The sequence below is a fragment of the Populus trichocarpa genome, chromosome 7, assembly GCF_000002775.5.
Source record: "Populus trichocarpa isolate Nisqually-1 chromosome 7, P.trichocarpa_v4.1, whole genome shotgun sequence".
Lineage (NCBI taxonomy): Eukaryota > Viridiplantae > Streptophyta > Magnoliopsida > Malpighiales > Salicaceae > Populus > Populus trichocarpa.
This window is the reverse complement of record NC_037291.2, coordinates 12,479,013-12,498,199: the sequence shown is the minus strand read 5'-3', so window position 1 is coordinate 12,498,199 and position 19,187 is coordinate 12,479,013. Positions and strand designations below refer to the sequence as shown.

At 33.9% G+C, this 19,187-nt stretch overlaps 1 protein-coding gene and 1 long non-coding RNA gene across 5 annotated transcripts; one reads left to right on the top strand and one right to left on the bottom strand.

Moving 5' to 3' along the window:
- Positions 1-1,352: 1,352 nt before the first annotated feature.
- LOC7490179 (uncharacterized) lies at positions 1,353-4,425 on the bottom strand. Of its 2 annotated transcripts, XR_002982901.2 has the most exons (3): positions 2,803-4,425; positions 1,826-2,379; positions 1,353-1,688 (listed from the first exon to the last, which is right to left on the bottom strand). It is a non-coding gene; the product is annotated as an uncharacterized LOC7490179 (long non-coding RNA). The 2 variants fall into 2 exon arrangements; XR_002982899.2 differs by having other exon boundaries at positions 1,353-2,379.
- Positions 4,426-8,721: 4,296 nt separating this feature from the next.
- Positions 8,722-18,397, top strand: LOC7490180 (ultraviolet-B receptor UVR8). Of its 3 annotated transcripts, none has more exons than XM_024605629.2 (12): positions 8,722-9,200; positions 10,161-10,347; positions 10,921-11,067; positions 12,082-12,163; positions 12,822-12,977; positions 13,456-13,635; positions 14,435-14,506; positions 14,931-15,002; positions 15,181-15,299; positions 16,669-16,754; positions 16,863-16,915; positions 18,143-18,397. In XM_024605629.2, exons 1-12 carry the CDS (start codon positions 9,086-9,088, stop codon positions 18,218-18,220), a joined length of 1,347 nt encoding a protein of 448 aa, XP_024461397.1. In that variant the 5' UTR covers positions 8,722-9,085; the 3' UTR covers positions 18,221-18,397. The 3 variants fall into 3 exon arrangements, with proteins under 3 accessions (XP_024461397.1, XP_024461400.1, XP_024461398.1); XM_024605630.2 differs by having other exon boundaries at positions 8,725-9,200; positions 13,462-13,635; XM_024605632.2 differs by lacking the exon at positions 12,822-12,977 and having other exon boundaries at positions 13,462-13,635.
- Positions 18,398-19,187: the final 790 nt, after the last annotated feature.

Sequence of the window (19,187 nt, the reverse complement as noted above, 5' to 3'; positions counted from 1 at the left end):
ATAATTGCTATTTGCTTTTTCCTTATCATTTTTTTATTGAAATTTTTTATCTATCAAATTTGGTCCTCATTCTTTTGATTGTTACTTATTTTATTTGAAATAATTTATGAAATGTTGATTATTATTATTTTAATTTCTTCATCTTTCATTTTTTTTAATTTTTTAGATTTGATCTCTATTATTTTAATTATTATTTATTTTATTTAAGATAATTTATGAAATTATATTTTTTTTCAATTTCATTCTCATTCAACTATTTAATTTGTAAGATTTGTTCCTTATTATTTTAATAAACTTGAGAAAAATAAAATATTAATAAGTTATTTTCCAGCTCATTTTTCATGACATAACCAAACACTGGAAACTGTTTTCCAACTTATTTTCTATTACACTATCAAATATCAAAAAATAATTCACTTTTCCGGAATTTCCCTCCCTAAACAAAATTACTTTTCAATAAAGAAACAAACGGGCTTACAGCTTCAAGATATTTATTTCTTGGTGTCAGTCAAAGTCAAATTATTCATGCAGACTGCAGAGTTCCTAAAGATTTTGCTTTTCATTGATTTGAGATTTATTAAACAGTAATGCACCCTCTTAAGCAACACCTCAATTTCCTAATTAACAATAAATTTAAATATAAGAAACCGTGTCTTGAGATTTTAATTAAATTTAGCAGCCTGAATCATGTTCCGAGAGCATTCTAATCCTAATTACTGACTCTGTGTTCATATTTAAAAAAAAAAAAAAAACAAAAACAGACCATGCTTGACAGGAGGAATTCCAGTTCAAACTCTTGGAATTCTGTTAAACGTACCATGATTAATTTTTTTACTCCTTTTCAGTCACAGAGGGCTTGCCCATGCTGTGCGTGCACTGACGTTACCTTCCAACTTCGTGCCAAAGACTTCGTTTGTTAGGTGAAACGTTAGGTCGTCTCCATTGTCCTAAGGGGGGACAACATTTCAAATCAAGAGATAGATTGATGAATTTAATGTAAATAAACTAAAAAAAAAATTATTGGGAAACTGAAAAAATAAAAAAAAATTGAGTAGGTCAAGATATGTAATAATCAAATAAGATGTTATTGGTTTTGTAAGCATTTTTTTATTATTTTTTATTAATATGAGTATTCGGACCGTTTGCATGTATCTTGATTAATCTTACGGGTCCTGAAGTTAATGATTATGTAAGTTTTCAGTGGTCTTGAAGGGACTAGAAATCATGTGACCATTAAAAAACGAATCTAAAATCTGATCAATTAAGTTACTAGCATGATTATATTAGTGAAGTGAAGTGATGGACATGAAAAAGAAAAATCTTTGCAGGATGCATGAACAGAGAAAAGGAAAAACACAGAAAAAGGAATTCCTTTCACTGGAATATCGATCGAACAGACAGGCAAGCTCGCAAACAATAGCTTCAGATTAACTTTGATCCCTTAAACAGAATGAAATCACAAACAAAATGGAATAAGAATTACAAAACAATATTTTGATGGATAGTAGTCTCGCCAACAAAAGCCTTTTCAAACATCTCTTGGGAGCCAGCAAATTTAGAAACCAATGCCTTAGTTTCTCTTGTTGAGATCAGTAGAGCTTGATCTGAAGAGAAAATACTTTTTCCCTGGAGTAGCAACTTGCAGTAAACATTGTCATATGTGGTTGTTGAAGAGGCCATTGTAGCACCTGCATTTTCAAGAAAACTATTATATATCAACCTTTTTTTCTTGAAAAAATAAAGGTGACATGTGGGATTGAAATAAAAAAAAACCCTAATTTTGTTTTAATTTTTTCAAAAATATTTTTGAAACATAAAGACGAACTTGCTCGGCTACTGGAAAAGCTGTGGGTATGAAACAAGCCATAATTTCGAGCTCCCTCCTACATAATTTCATAGCATGGAGGCACAATGAGCTCCATCAAATGGTTGCCTGAATGATTAATTTATTAAACAATAAAGCCAGCGAGCCTGCATGCATCAATATAAAAATTCCAGACATCCATTTTTTGACCAGCAATGATCCCAAAAGGTGCTTCGGAACATATCTTTGCAAATAGATGTTAATTGAACATGCCATGCTGCCGAAGATACTCTGCTGCATTGCTCTTGCAGACAAGCTATTTGCTGGTCGGCATGTCCCTTCACAGTTTGGCTTACGTTGTTCCCTTGGTCTGTAGAAATTTTCAGGCCACCTCATAAGACCACCGTGCTCTCTAGTTAAAGGTCTATTGGGGTGATCAACTGATGCTAACGAGGATGACCTTCTCCTCAAAGCACCATCTGCTTCGAATGCTGCAATGTCAAAAAATATTACTGTTGCTCTCGCCTCAACTTGATATCGGGGTCCTTGATGAGAGAAACTGGCTGCCTGGGAACCTGTAATCCATCAGTATCAGTGACCTAGTTCAAGTACCTTCTAATTGTCATAACCCCATCAACCAAAAAGAGCATGGTTGAATTAGAGTAGCTTAACACATCAATAACCTGTTTACATGATGGTTAAGTAAGTTATGATTAACAGTAAACAATTCAGGCAAGAGTGAGAAGGTGCATTTTATAACAGCCATGGAAACACCATAAATTAAAACAGTAAAAGCACGTTATCGAATTAATCTCAAGAAGCCTTTTGAGAGGCAGAAAGGAATGAAATGTTACACAGATTTCCTGCATGTAATAAAAACAAGTGCTGGTGAATGAACAAAATATTGTAGGTGGCTGGCAGGTGAAAAAATGTCAAGCATGAAATAAGAAAGCAAAGAAGATAACACGAAACAACTCGAAATGAGGCAAGAAACAAACCTTGAAAGCAACAGCAGGGGCGGCAGGAGCAGGGGAGGCCGTGAGAGCACAGAAGGATGCTTCTATAACAACCGAAAGTTTTCGCAGCAGCTTGACGGCAGGAACCCCTACTGCCAAGCAAGGTTGGAAGCATGTAAATGAAGGGAACAACAGAAATCTGAAAGAGGAAAATGCAACCAAGCAAAAAGACTGAAAGAGCATGAAAAGAAAGAATAAACGTGCCCTTCAAAGGTGGTCAAGCAAAGACAATCAGAGGGCCCCTGTCAAACACACCGAACAAAGATGAATTCACATTCAAAAGCGAAGGAAAAGAACTGAAACAGCTGCTGTTTATAAAGCAACAAAATAATTTCTCCACTTGCAGTCTAGATTAACATATACAACAGAATCAAGCTTAGCTGAGAGCCCCCCTGCCAATTGACACTGAGACTCAAAGAATCAAAAGATTGGAAGAAAAGAGGAGCTCAGCAGCAACAAAGGTTCCCAGCTAAGCTAAGCACCGAAAACAACATAAGCACCGCACAGACCAAAACAAAACCCAGCAAAAAAATCTGCAGGGAGATTCCAAGCTCCACGCATTCTGGTTCTACTCTGGATGGCTAGCAGAAGCAACCCTCCTGGCATGCAAGATATTAAGATCATGTCTGCGTTTCATTGCTGGCCAACGTATGGCCAGCATATCAACACTCCCAGCCAAATTCACAAAAACCAGAAAATAAATCTGCAGGGAGATTTCAAGCTTCACACGCACAGGCCCTAATCTGGATGGCTAACAGAGGCCACTCTCCTGGCACGCTAGACATTACAATCACGGTTGTTATCCATTGCTGGCGAACGTATGGCCAGCATATTAACACTCCCAGCTAAATCAAAAATCTTATCTAAAAAATGGCTGCACATTGCCTAAGGCCACGAAACATGCTGGCATTACACAGCCATAACCTAGAAGGGGGCTGCTACTGGGAAACTGATCAATTACATCAATTGTGGCAAAGCCACATACCATAAGGCAGGAGGAGAACCAGCCTTCGCAACAAAAGCACCAGCTAAAAAAGATGCCAATCATCAAACATCTTAACAGACAACACACATCATGCTCAGCAAAACAGGAGGAAAAAACATGAAGATAAAAAACAACTGGTGCAACAGCATAGGAAAGAATAAGAAAAGTATAGCACAGCATGAAACGATGGCCAAATAAAATAAAATGAAGCAATAAGAAAGGAAAGAACACCAGGCAGAGCAGGTCATCCACGGTAGAATCAGTTAGGCGAAAAAAAACAAATGGAACCCTGTCAACCCAGACACAATAGATGAAAGCCAAGCCTGAAAAACCATTAAGACAAAATGAAAAGGACACAGCTAACATAATGATAAAGAAAACGAAAGCTAGCATCAACTGAAACAACAGAGGAAGAGACGGCTGCAAAATCGAACCAGAAGGTGGAAAAATGTCCAAGGATCAGCAATCAAAAACAGAAAATGGAAAAGACCAAAAAAGAGAAGCTTTAGTCCATCAAAGAAAGTGAATGAAACCCAAGAATCTCAACTCACCCTGACCAAAAAGAGAAGGTGGCAAAGCATCGCAGACCAAATGACAAAAGGAGCATGCTGCCCTCTTTAAAAACTAATAAAACAGGGCTTAAAATGACAAAACGCAAGGGAAAACAAATATAATAACTATGAGCACGATATCGAGATCAAGTGTTCCAATTATTATTCCAAATCTTTCACTATTTTTTAATTTATTATGATTATTTTGAGTCCTAATTAGATAAAGAATATTGCATGTAAAAAATTATATATTTTTCGCATTAGATTCTCACTTTATTTTGGTAAATCGTATGCATTAAGTTTTCCTTACACAAACTCAATTTTTTTTTTTAAATTTTTGTAAACACTGACAGTGCCTGCACATTCTTTTTTATCATTGAAAAAACAAAATTGCTCTGTCCCACAACAGAGCACAGCTGAACTACCTAGTAAGTCTCTAACTAATATTTATTTTTAACGAGAATAAGCCTGTTCTTCCTAAGTTCGTATTCTTTGAGCTACATGCATAGATACATTCTCTTCCCAGTCATTGAAAAATATATTAAAACTAATATGCATGATAGATCTTCATTACTCAAGGGTTAAAACAATATATGAAAAATATCTTATTTTTTATTCATTGTGGAAATATATCACAAACAAATAGCCTGTATGATTTGATAAATAAAATTCTCTACTGTAAAAATATTAATTTATGACATGAAAATCTAATCTATAATGGAAAATCATCACCATTTCAACCGAGCATGTTATGTGTCAAGTGCCATTTCATCTATTAATTAGCTTCAATCTCCTTATAATTTGCGATGGAGTGGTGAAAACTTCAGGAATGGATTAAGCTTTCCATAGCTACGTTTTGGACTAAGATGATTGAGTTTGATTGTGGACTTTTATCTTTAAGTTCGATGCTTTTTACAAAACAAGGTCTTTGTTGAAACACAAAATCCTCTTATATTTAAGTTAGTAAACATAGCAGGAGGAAACATTATACAAAAAAATAAATAAAATAAAAAATATAAGAATTGTGTGTTTGTTGAATTAATTGACGTGAAGCTCTTGAAAAAACTTACATTACTTTTATGTTTTATCCGGTAAACTAAGGTATTTATAGATCTTGATCATATCAGCTTACCTCATGGATAATGATATGATGATGAAGAATACTTGAAAAGTTAAGTCCTTGTTTGTTGTGCTTATTGTGTTATTAGTGGAGAAGTTCATGTTTTTTCTCTGCCTAAAAATTTTGGTGTGTGCCACAAACACTAGAGGATGGTTTTAAGGCACACCATAAAAATTACATGTGCTAATGGATGGTTTATAACATTGCTTTGACTTATCAAAACTCAAAAAATATTGATGTATGTGAGTAGGGCAGGAATTTTGGACAACCTGTGGTAAGGGTGAGTTGGTATGGGTGAGGTCAAAACGATTTTGTTTTTAAAATTTTATGCACCATTATTTGCTCTCAGTCTTTTAAACATTTATGTTTGAAGACTTAATTAGTAAAAGTAGATGAGAAAGAAAAAACATACATGTCACATCACCTTTTCACGTCTTTTCTTAACTAGTTTACAAAAGAGATGAGAGTTTACTTGTAAGAGAGATGAAAGATTGGAGTATGGATCATTGTTATTTAGAAAAATAGAAAATTCTTTGTGATCAGAAAAAAATTGTTAAAGTATTATATAAGAAGATGTTGTATAGAGACGTGAAGATTTTTATCTGAGACATGAAAATCTTGCTGTGAAGATTTTATTAGAGACATTGCAGAATCTTTCCCTATTTATTTGGGTTACATTTCTTTCTTTATAAATTGTTGAAGTTAACACATGGATATCAATACTTCAATCTCCTTTTCTAGAACATGACATTATATAGTCTTATGATGGTGGTCGTGATGAAAGAAACAACATTTATTAGGGTTTCTTGTGTTTGTATTGTTTTTATAAACGGTGGGTATCGTATAAATTCTTTTTCTTTAATAGCGAACAATACCTCATCATGTGTGGTGGTCATATTTGTGGTTCTGAGCTTAGAAAATGCTAGTCAATTGCTAATGGATCCCTTGGTATTTCTTTTTAGATGCTTTGTGGAGCTAGGAGATTGATGCATCGGTTTCTACTATTTTATTTCTTTAAAAAACTATGACACATCATTTATTGGATCTATTTTCAGTCACCATAGAGGTGGCTGAAAAGTTAGCTTAGGGTTTTTGGACTAAAAAAATCTATTTAGAAAAGCTCACTAAATCAATTGCGAACCCCAAAACAACTATAAATCAGTTAAAAAAAACACAAAATTAAACCGAATAAAAAAAATCATTTTAAACCCTAATATACTTTTCCAGTAAAATGGAAGCTTAAAAATACCCTAGTGACAATAAGATCAGTCTTTTTGGTGCAAAAAAATATGGTTGACCGACCACTTTCTCTTCCCCTCTTTAATTTTGCCAAGGCTTTCTCTCTCATCTCAATTTTTAGGGACTGGAGTGTAAAATAAATAAAGTTAAAAACTAAAACATAAAACACTCAAAACATATGGATTAGAAATAAAAAAAATAAAAAAAACTTTAGAAACCATAATATACTTTCTGAACCTTATAAACAATAAAAAAAAAGATGCATCTTTTTTGTGTTAAATTTGATCTATGTTGTTTTATTTGTCTTAATCCACAAATTGAAATACTATTTAGCAAAATTGAGCATAATGTAACGACAAGACTTCTTTCAACATGGAAAACATGATGTACTACATAAACCAAATGGGTTTATTAGGTTTTAAACCATTCAAATATAACATGAAAATGGAGAAATAAAACAAAACAGAGGACCAAAATGAACAACAATTACAAAAGGATAAACAAAAATATTAGAGTAATATAAATCACATCTTGAACCTAACAACTTAAGCTTATGAGCTGAGATGCTTTTTTGATATGGTATTAGTGCCTTGATGATCAAATAGTCATGAGTTCGAATCTCACCATTCTTATTCTAACTAATTAAATTAATAAAATTAAGCACAATATAATTGTGTGTCTATGAAAGTTTTAAAGCCTAAAGAGATTTCACCACAAGATAATGATGAGTTTGTGCACGTTTCAAATCCAAAAAACTTTCATTTGGAGAGACATATTATAGAATAGTTTAAATTATATCTTAAAATCTCATTTAACATTTTAACCATTTAGGTTGAGATGATTCTTTAACAAATAAAAAAAAACGATTCATATGGATTAAACATACTATAACACTCCAAAATAAAAAATCACAATAAGAAATATTGTTATAGTTTATAGTGTAAGCTTAGATTGAGATGATTATTTTATTTGATAAAAAGAATAAGATGATTTAGATGTATATTAGATGTACTATAACAATGTATGATATGAGTGGATCACAAGACAATTTTGTTATAATTAGCAATCCACAATGTGCATGAATCACAAGGAAATTTTGTTATAATTAGCAATCCATAATACGCGTGTGAATCACAGGCAAGAGTTAAAGAAACAACAATAAGCAATCTTGTTATAATTTATCATATAATTTTAAATTAAAATGATTATTTGATTTGATAAAAAAAATGATTTAGACGTATAAGATGCACAATAACAATCCATTTTATACGTGAATTACAGGGAAGAGTAAAAGAAACAACAATAAACAATCTTGTTATAATTTATAATGTAATTTTAAATTGAGATAATTATCTGATTAGATAAAAAAAAGATAAGAATGATTTATACAAAAAATGATGTTTAAGTATTAAAATGAGGATAAAAAATAACATAAAAATCAGTTATGATAAATGTATAACAATGCTAATTAAGGCTAAGTCAACACGAGATATCCCGCTAAACTCTCGGTCCATATTATATGATCCTAATACTCTTGATCATAATGAATTAAAGTTTTTAGATCTAAGGGTATATGTGTAATTCTACTAAGTATTAAAAATAAAAAAATACCTATATACTCCTACAGTCCTACTCAAAACTATTAATTTTTTTTACTTCTAAAAGTATTATTATTATTTTATTATTCATTAAAATATTAAAATAATAAAAATACTTTCAGACAAACAATTAATAATTAATGCACCTCGTAAAAATATCACAATACCTCTAAATCAAAACCAAAGATAAACTAGTTTTTTTTTCTTCTCCTCAAGGACATAAACGTTATTTCACTTGTAGCGAACAGTAATCCGTGAACTCCCTTAGTTTTTTTATTTTTATTTTATGTAACGTAATATTACATTTATATCCCATTGGACAACGCGGGAGAGAGTCCCACAGCATATAATTAATTACTCATCAATGCGAGTAGCTAATGTGAACTGGAGAATTTTCAAACTGAAAGGATTTGTGTGGTGGAAAATGAACAACAGAATTAGAGACACCGCTGCTTTAGAAAACTCGAAATCTGCAAATGGGGGGCGGGCCCTTCCCATCTTCAATGCCGCTGTTTGGGCATCAAAACAAACCCTAAAGTCTAGTCTTTTCTACATCTACAGTTTGTTACATGTACCTTTGTTTATTGCCTATCGAAGGGAGTTACACAAGTATCATCTTTGTCCCTTTAAATTTATCACTGCCACCCACTCTCTGGTTACTATCATTACTATTATAGTCATTGCAGAAAACAATCTGCAACTTGAAACATCTTCTAGACTTTGGTTTCTTTGAAAATACACAAGACAGCAGCTTTACTTTAGAACAACAGATATGAAAAGCAAAATGGTCGAGGATGAAGGAGCTGCTAGTGGTAGTGAAGTTAGTGGTCCAATTCGTCAAGTTATTCTTATTTCTGCCGGTGCTAGTCACTCTGTTGCTCTTCTTTGTAAGTTTATAATTGTGGGGTTTGTTTATATTGTTTTGGTTTTTTGTTAGTTTTGGTAAAGACTGAAGCTTTTGGTTTTGATCGCTGGTTGTGATTGTTTGGCCTTTGTTTGCTCTTGAAGTTGTTTATGGGGTGATTTAATTTTTGTATTTGGCTTAGGGTGTAACCATTTGGCGGTCTGTTTTGAGAGTTTTGGTAGATTTAGTTGAACTGTGTTTTGATTTTTCTGTTGTTAGAGCTATGATGGATATGCACAACTTTGGATAGGGTAAACATTAGCGGAGGATGTTAGTTTTGAGTTTCTTTTAAGCCAGCATTGATGTATCAGTTTCTTGTTTGTGTCTTGTGCCATTTCTTGTTAAGGGAAAGTCAAGGAAACAATGGCTTGTGAGTAGAAACAGAGAGGAAACTAGCATCTAAATGCATTACCCTGTGGCACCCAAATGGTTTTTGGGCCTTATTGACCAGTCATTCTTAGCCTCTGCTATTGCAAATTTCATTTTTTACATAAAATCATCCATGAAGGAGTGATAGCCAAAGAATTTTCATGAGATTCCTGGATTCATTCCCAAAATGTGGTACTCAAGTGGCTCTCAATTGTGTGTTTTTTGGTCAAGAAATGGTAAGAAGAAGATAATCAGCTACAAAAATCACCACGATTTATCAAATCTGTAAGCTATGGCCTTGATGGAATAATATACCTTTTCAAACAATGTTGAGATTTGTAGATTCAAATCCTTTTATTTATTTTATTTATTTATTTGCTTGCAACTACTTATCTAAAAGACTCGCAACTTTCAATTATGTATGCTTGTTGACTTATTTAATCTCTTCTTTGTGGAGTATAAACTTTATCACAAGAAACTCCTATTCATTTGTAACCTGTTCTTCAATTCTATTCTCACACTTTGATTGCTTAAACTTGCATCAATTAGAGTTACAATTGTTCATAATTTACAGCTGGAAACATCGTTTGCTCCTGGGGACGAGGAGAGGATGGGCAGTTAGGCCATGGGGATGCTGAGGATAGACCCACTCCTACTCAATTGAGTACATTGGATGGCCTTGATATAATATCAATTACTTGCGGTGCTGATCATACAACTTCATATTCTGAGTCACGAATGGAGGTCTATAGTTGGGGATGGTCTGTTCTTCATTGTTTACTTCCATCTTTGATTCCTAATTTTGGTTAATTTTGAGAAGTACGGTAATTTTATTGATTGCTGTGTGTTCTTTTGAAATCTGAGAACCAAGCAGTTTAATAGTTGGCCTAAGAAAAATATAATGATGTTACACATCTGAATAACTTGATTTAAATAAATTGGATGGTTGTCTGAGTATTTATAACCGAGTCCTTATCTTATAGGCTGTTTCTAAGCGTCAATAATTCATTCTTGCAAATTTTATTCAAATAATATTTCAATTGATGGTTGAAATTTATGAATCCCCTAACTCATTTGTTTTCTCCTGGAATCTTTTGTAAGATGAAGTTAGAGATGAAAGGAATGTAGTATACGTATTCATATGTGAATCATTACTAAGTTGTCTAACCAGCAAGTCAAATCTAAAGACAATTTTCTGATAGTTTATTTCATCTTCTGAAACATTCTAACAATTCTATCATAGGTGTATACTATGGCTTATTGATTAGTAAGTTCTTAATCTCTTGTCCGGATTTGATGTGTAGCCCTCAACCATTGTGTTCCTTTTCTATCAGGGGTGATTTTGGGAGGCTAGGACATGGAAATTCTAGTGATTTGTTCACTCCTCAGCCAATTAAGGCTTTGCACAGTTTAAAGATAAGGCAAATTGCTTGTGGGGATAGCCATTGTCTGGCAGTCACCATGGACGGTGAGGTGCAAAGGTTAGCAGTCTTTCTATCTCTATCTTTTCCCAATAATTAGATTTATGGCAAGAGTAATATATCATGTTAGTGCTTCAAGGAAATTGTTGTGCATCAAAATAGTTTTTCTGGCTTCTTTCTGGTGGGGTTTTCTAGCAATTGGACTGCAGTGCCCGTGTTGATTTTTTTCCCTCATGCATCTCTTGTTGGATACCTTATTCTCCTAGGTGTACTTTCACCTTGTTTGCGTGAATGAATTTTTTTACCACCAAAAAAACCCTTAATTAAGTGTAAGTACTGGCTAGCATACTACTTCATGTGTAAAGCTGCTTTGATTCCTCAGGACCTGTCTCATTAATGATATGTTTAGGTTGAGTAGTCCAATTCAGCAATAATAATAGTATATGCCAGAACCAGTCCAATTCAGCGTTACTAATATAATATGCTAGAACATAAACTTCTTGCTTTTCCTTCTGGAAGCATCTCCTAAATGAAGTGAACAAATATCCTCGAAACTAAGGAAAACTTTAGGATGAGAGATGAGAAAACAAGTTGTTTCATAAGATTGTGAGTATTTTTTTTGGAGGATTGGTTGAACATGTTTCTCTCATTGCATTTATACAATTGTTGGTTAAACTTGCGATTATAACTTTTATCTTCTGCAGTTTGGTGCCATTGAGTTTTCAGCTCTACAATGGCATATAGTGATCATTCACAACATAATAGTGAATCATCTGTGGTCATGTTCGGTTGGAACTGGATTCTGTACTGTTGGGTTATAGCTATTCCTAACTTTAATGTTTTTGCATGAAATGCTCAATAGTAAACGTTCATCTTCTGGCTCTAGTTTTAATAGCTCTTATGCAAATTTTCTGCGTGCCAAATATCATGTAAATGGCTTATTTGCCTTAGGCAACGAGTTTACTGTATGTTTTGGGTGAAGGTTCCTCCAAACTTACATCTATGCTTCTGAAAATTGATTCTATCACGTGGGAAAACATTTTATTTATAGTGGTTTTGCTTGTAACTGTGAAGTTGGGGGCGGAATCAAAATGGTCAACTTGGTCTTGGCACCACTGAGGACTCCCTTGTGCCTCAGAAAATTCAAGCTTTTCAGGTACTTTAGATTAACTAGTTCATTGAAGATATATCCACCTATTTGTTCATTCAATTGTATTTGTCTTATGCCATTTTTTGAGGTTCAACATTTGCCTCTTGTACCTGAATAAACCCCCTTTCCCTGTCAAGTACCTTAGCAGATTCTTTATCTCTTCCAATTGATTCAGAACTAAGGCTTAGTTCATTGAGTTTATAGCTGGGCATGTGCATTGTTAACCAAATATTGTCTATCATATTGAACACATCTGCCTTTTTTGTGGATATCTTCTATTGTTAAATTGTCAATAGAGACATTATTATTGAAAATAAATGTAAAAACAAAGATTAATTATTTGGTGGAAGCACGTGGGTTTTTTGGGGGGTATTATTTATTTATTTATTTTTTGAGAGGTGTGGTTAGAGGAAGGTAGTGATGTAGTCTGTTGGTGTCACATTGGAGGTGCAAATTCAACGACCATCAGCTGAGAGATTGTAAAATCCTTGGTCAAATTGTTAAATTTCCCATGTTGTAGAGTTGGATAGTATCATATTGATGCTTCCTCTGTGGCATGCTGTAGTAAAAGAAATTTATTGTCACTATTGACATGTAATAAGTCTAGCACTGCCAGGCAGTGTATTGTGATGATTTGTGTACTGAAATCTCATCTCTGTTGTAGGGAGTCTCTATTAAAATGGTTGCTGCTGGTGCTGAACATACTGCAGCTGTCACAGAAGATGGAGAGCTCTATGGATGGGGTTGGGGCCGATATGGGAACTTGGGACTAGGTGACAGAAATGATCGCCTAGTTCCTGAAAAAGTTTCCCTTGTCAATGTATGTAACAGAAATGATTGCTTGAACTAATTGTTTCTTAAGTAGATTAAGCATAACCAGCATTGAAGATCAAGGAGTGCTGGCAAAAGTATGCAGTTACTATCATATACTTATTGAGCTTGTCTTTCTTGCTATCCTTTTCTTTCAACATATGCCAATAGTGAAAAATTTAAGGGTGAAGTTATGGACTTGAAAAAAGTCAGGTTTAGATTTTTGAATGTGGCTTTAAAGAGAGCAGGGGTTTTCTATGGCTCCAAAACTGCTGGACAGTATATAGGAGTAGCCCTGTGAATCCTACTAAAGAACTATTTTTCAGAACGAGTGTCTTCTCTTGGAATACTCACTGTTAATGTTAGAAAGCAAAATCTGAAACTGGTGATCTATTAAATGAACCAAATTTATGACCCTGCATTTTATTAACCTGGCGATTTCTCTAATAAGTTTTAATGAACCAGTCATTAAGTTTTTATCATGGGAGTTGCAGGGAGACAAGATGATAATGGTTGCATGTGGGTGGCGGCATACAATATCTGTTTCCTCTTCTGGTGGATTATACACTTATGGATGGAGCAAATATGGTCAACTGGGACATGGGGACTTTGAGGATCACCTGACTCCTCACAAGGTGGAAGCCTTGCGGGATAGTTACATTTCTATGGTGATTCTTTCTCCTTTCATTGCTGTTAAATAGTTTTTTTGTTTCATTTAATTGAAATTTTGGATCTTGCATCATTTTGAGAAGGATTCAAATGTATGGTTAAATAAGATAGGCATGTCAGGCACCTTCCACCAGTAGTTGATTTTATTTGTCTTTCAAGGACTAAATTTGTTTTATCAAGGTTGGTTGGGATGTCATTCTATTTTTTCATTGAAGTGCTTCTTGTGGGTTCACATTACAGTTTGTCTCACTGGTCACATCAATTCCTGGCCTCTGATTACTACCAGTTTCATGAGATTGTACCTACTTGATTGATGGCACCCATTTCTGAGAACAGATTTTTCTTCCACAAAGTTGTTCTCATGCAAATATTTTTCTGGAGTAACCAGGTCAGAAAAAATGCAAGTTTTCAGAATTTTATAAAATACCTCAAGAGGTTATAGGTTCTTTTTCTATGTAACTTCATTGGCCTTAGCCATTAAAGATTGTTTGTCATCACTGTTAAGTTAAATGTTGTTTTTTCCCATTTGCTAGGATCGTTCTTTCCACTTCAGCATTCAATTTGGTTTTTTGTTATCTTTTTGTAACTTGTTATGTTTTTTTCCCCTTGATCCCTCAGCTCTCAAGTAGTTTTAAAGGTAATTGAAACCCATGGCATGTTTTTGACCTCATTAGTTCTGCAAATATTTTGAAGCTTCTAATAATCAACATCAGATTTGCTCTGACTTAGCTAAGACATGCTTTAGTGTTTCTTCTAATCCAGAATCTCAAAAAAATTTCGGCTTGAATTGTTTTCCAGATATCAGGTGGCTGGAGACACACTATGGCATTGACTTCCGATGGAAACCTTTATGGCTGGGGATGGAATAAGGTTTACAATATTTAATTTCTTAATTATGATTTTACAAGTACGTATCATCTCATAGTGAGTGTAACTATTAGTTTACTTGGTGAAAGCAAGACATATTAGACAGGTAGTTTTTCCCTACTTGTGCTCAGTGGAAACAGGGTAGACAGGTAGTTTTCCCTAATTGTGCTCAGTGGAAACAGGGCCATACAAGTGTAAATTAGTTAGACATGTACAATCACAAAAATTTCTTACATGCCTATGCACGACATCTTGCATATTATTGGATTTCACTTCCCTTTGGTGTTGGAAGCTTGTAGACTGTTTCAAATTCCACTTCTTTTTTCTTTTTTTTGCCTGGCTTAATTAATTGTATCGTTACTTGTATATCCTGTTTTTGCTCTTAAAATAATGCTTATTGTTTGGTTTATCTCTTTTCTCTATGCAGTTTGGACAGGTTGGAGTTGGTGACAACATTGATCATTGCTCTCCTGTGCAAGTTAAATTTCCACATGAGCAGGCACATTCTTGTTACTGTTTCTCAGAATATTGGTTAAGATAGCCCATGACATTGATGTTTAGTTCTGTAGGGATTTTTTTCTTTTTGGTTCTTGTCTGAGAGGGTTGCCTTCTTTCTTAGTTGTTTCTGTTCTTAATCTGATTTTATGCTTTATCTGCATTTATTTGGCACTTGACAGAAAGTAGTCCAGATCTCATGTGGATGGAGGCACACACTTGCTATTACTGAACGACAAAATGTATTTTCTTGGGGAAGAGGCACAAATGGACAACTTGGTCATGGAGAGTCTATGGACCGGTAATAGCATAAACCTACATCTCTCTTTCATTAGTTGTTGCTATTTTGAGTTAATGCAGTTGATGTGAATGATATGGAGAAACCTCTCTATCCTAATGGTAGGCTAAGATTCAGAAATTTATAGTTTTAGGTGTAAAAATAAAAAGATAAAGTGAGATAATTTGCAACACAACATTGAATGAGAATATAATACATGAGGGTTAAGAAGAAAACTATTCTAGGAAAGTATTTCTACAACTGCCTTTTGACCATCAGAATACCTGCCAAACTACAAAAAGTTGCTCATAGGTCTCTACTAGTTAAAGCACTCGTAACTTCTCGTAAACGAAGTCCAAAAAAGAAGTGATTTTTTCCATATCCCAAATGACTCAACCTACTGTTAATTGCAATGGACCTGAATTGAAGTGAGTTTCAATTGCCAAATCTGAGAGTTGTGCCAAAGTAACTAGCAAGAACATGTGATTGCTGTGTCATATCTTCCCCTGGTTACTAGTTGGAAGAAACCCATCTCAAGTTTTGCACTACCAAATTATTAAGAATTCCCAAAATTTGGACATACAAATACGAAATTTTAAAACTTTTACGACTTCCTTTGAAAAAAATGGTGATACTGACAACCATTCTTCTTGCAGATAAAGATACACCGAGTCTGTTTAATTGAATCTGAATATGCAAATACATTCCACCTTAGCTTCCTTGATATAATGATACAAGCTATTATGGTGATGTGTTGAAAACCAAAATCTTTGAATTTTGCTTCCATCTCTTTATAATGAATTTAGAACATGATTCTAGGATTTCTGGCTTGCCTTTCTTTAGAAACTGATAATTGTCAGAAATGCATTTAACTTGTAGCAGATCAACACATTTAGGACCATTTTTCAATTTTTTTGACAAGTGGCGGACCATTTTCCATTATTTTGACAAGCGGAGGACCATTTTCCTTGAAAGGACAGTAAACAGGATGTATTTCTCAAAGTTATTTGAGGACGGACCAAATGGACAAGTTCTTTCTGCAATGATGGATGCACGTGCATTTGCAGATGCATTTCTCAGTTGACCTTGAGTAGTTACTTAACAGGATGGAGCAAATAATGTATGGAGTATTGAAAACGTAATTTGTCTGCAATGAAAGTTACCAATTGTATTTAATTTGGGGCCCTGCTGCCCTGGGCCTATTTAAATCATTTGGCTTACTAACCTGAGATTAACTAGTTTTTCTCATCAATTTCAGTTAATTCACACTCAAAAAGCTCGTGCTATGTTCAATAATTTTAGCTGAAATATGTTTAGTAGAATAAAATCTAGCGCACCAACATATTTTGCTCTATTTTTTCATCACTAAATTGTATTTGTTGGGCTTTCGAAGAAATCTACCGAAAATCATAGAAGTTCTGAGTGCTGATGGATCTGGTGGCCATCAGATTGAAGCTTCAACTGTTGATCCGTCATTAGGTGCTGTATTGTACTCATCACCTTTTCTTGCATTTTGACTTCATAATGGGTTTTTGTCTCTTTTTTTTCCAGTTATTTATTTGATGCCTCCACTATTTCTCTTGACAGGGAAAAGCTGGGTTTCACCATCTGATAGATACGCTATTGTTCCTGATGAATCTGTAAGTTGGCATTTCTAGAATTTCTACCATCAAAGTTGGGGTACAAAGTTGGACAGGCTTAACTTCACATTCTTTGTCACCATATTGACAACATGCATCAATTAATTATACTTCGAAGCATGGTAGTGATCATAAAATCATTGCTGTCATTTAGTATACCCAAAAGGACCTGTAGGCACAATTAGCTTTTTATATATATATATATATATATATATATATATAAATACAAGCTAGGGGTATAAATAAATAAATAAAAATAAAGTGCGAGCATATGCGTATCAAGTAAAGTTTCAAGTGATGAAATGGGACCGTCCCAAAGGAAGTTGCTTCTAGGAATGCAAGATAGATGTTGCTCTTTCGGGATCTAATTTGCATGTTAATTAACACTTGACACATAGGGCATGCATGTGTTAAGGAATGTAATTGTATAATATTTTTATAATAGAACATCTTAAGATATCCAAATTCTCATCATAATCAAAATATTTACACGGTCATTGCTTCAATAACAGATGCAATCTGTTCTTTCTTTTTCATGTTACTTTTTAGTAGTTTTATTCAAGTTCTATAGTTTTAATCATGTTTGAATTAGTTGTGATTAAGCAAGAGTGGCTATGTTGACGGGGAAGAAAGTTCAATTAAGTTATGTTGAAAGAACTTCTGAACATTCTGCATTTGAAAAGTATGTAGAGAATGTAATGTTACCTGAATCTCTATACCAAAACATGCCATAGAAACTTATAGTATTACCAAAGTAATGTCAGAGCCAGCTTAAGTTGAATTGCGGCCTTGAACAAAGTTATAAATGAGATCTTTTAAAATATTTATTAAATATTTTATTATTATTTTTTATATATGTCTGATAAGTGGGGTCTTAAGCAATCTTCATTTTGTATTTGGTGTTTTTTGTTAAGTAGAGGTAACTTTCATTTCATGAAGCATAATTAATAAATATACCTTATTTATTTTTAAAGCTTTGTCGTTAAGTAGGGGTCTTGGGTCATTGCCCAAGTTACCCATATATCCAGGCCGGCTCCGAGTAATGTCTTTGCCTAGCCTAGAAGAGGGCTATTGCTCAAGTTAGCTATATACTCTGGCCGGCGCTGAGTAATGTCTTCGCTCAACCCATAAGAGCCCAAATTTACAAACACCACCACGATGATGATAGTGGTGTACTCGGTGATTCCAAGTTATATAGTATTCACTTGCCGTGCATTGTTGGTTCAGGGGCAAGCAGTTTCAGTTGGGGGAAATGGGAATGATGCAAGTGTCCCAGAGAGTGATGTCAAACGGATAAGGATTTGATTGCTCCAGATCCACTTCCATCCCGGACTGCCAGTATCATTCTTTCTGAAGCAGGCAATGCCTGAACTGGCATATTTTGCACTCTTATTACTGCAGAATGTAAATTCTTCCTGGACAAAACATTGTTTTTGGTTTTAAGTTTGCGTAGAGGAAATACATTTGACGTTGCAAGATTCAGCTCTTTGTTCAAAATGGTAATACTGTTCATCTTGTTCAAAAGCCACCTGACCAGTCTAAAAGGGACCGTGGTTTGTTCTCCTGGTATGACTATCTATGTTGGCTGGCATGCTTCTCTATTCATAAACAAACAAGAGTACCCTTTTTCATGCAAAACTGGTTCATATGGTCCTAGATTTAACCAATTTAACCAATAATATCGGATGATTTGAGATGATTTCTTGATGTTGAATGAAATTTTTTTTAATAATATTTAAAAATAATATAAATTATATCTTGAAATTTCATCTAATAAATTTTAATCTAATAAATTTTAATTTTTTTAATAGAAATGTTTTTTTTATCATGATATTAATGATAAATACTGTGAGTCTCTCGACATAAGTTTCTAGATCAGTATTTGAATAATTTATATTATTTTTTTCTATTTTTTTCTTTAGTTTCATTTCACCAATTAAAAAAAAATACATATAATCTGAACACAGTTCCATATTAGTCATTTTGTCAAGATTCCGGCAAGAAATTGTATGAAATACGATCACGTTGATTTTACTAGGAGATTTTCATAAGATTCACTTGTCAAATTTTTTTGATAAATTAATGAGATTGTTTAGAAAGTGATCTGAGAAGGAATCTTTGACAAAATTAGCAGCATTCTAGCATTGTTATATATGAATAGTTCGTCAAGCAAATCGATTGTCAAGATTCCTTTAATGCCCTTTACAAACATCTCTTTTCTTCTCTGTATCATGTATTTGACGAATTATTCTTCTCCATAATTTGGTGGTGG

Excerpts from the sequence above, each read along its gene's own strand:
- LOC7490180 (XM_024605629.2), top strand. The coding sequence starts at position 9,086 with ATGAAAAGCAAAATGGTCGAGGATGAAGGAGCTGCTAGTGGTAGTGAA. Across the intron at positions 10,348-10,920 it reads GAGGTCTATAGTTGGGGATG|GGGTGATTTTGGGAGGCTAG; the intron begins GTCTGTTCTTCA and ends CTTTTCTATCAG. Across the intron at positions 16,755-16,862 it reads AACTGTTGATCCGTCATTAG|GGAAAAGCTGGGTTTCACCA; the intron begins GTGCTGTATTGT and ends TTCTCTTGACAG.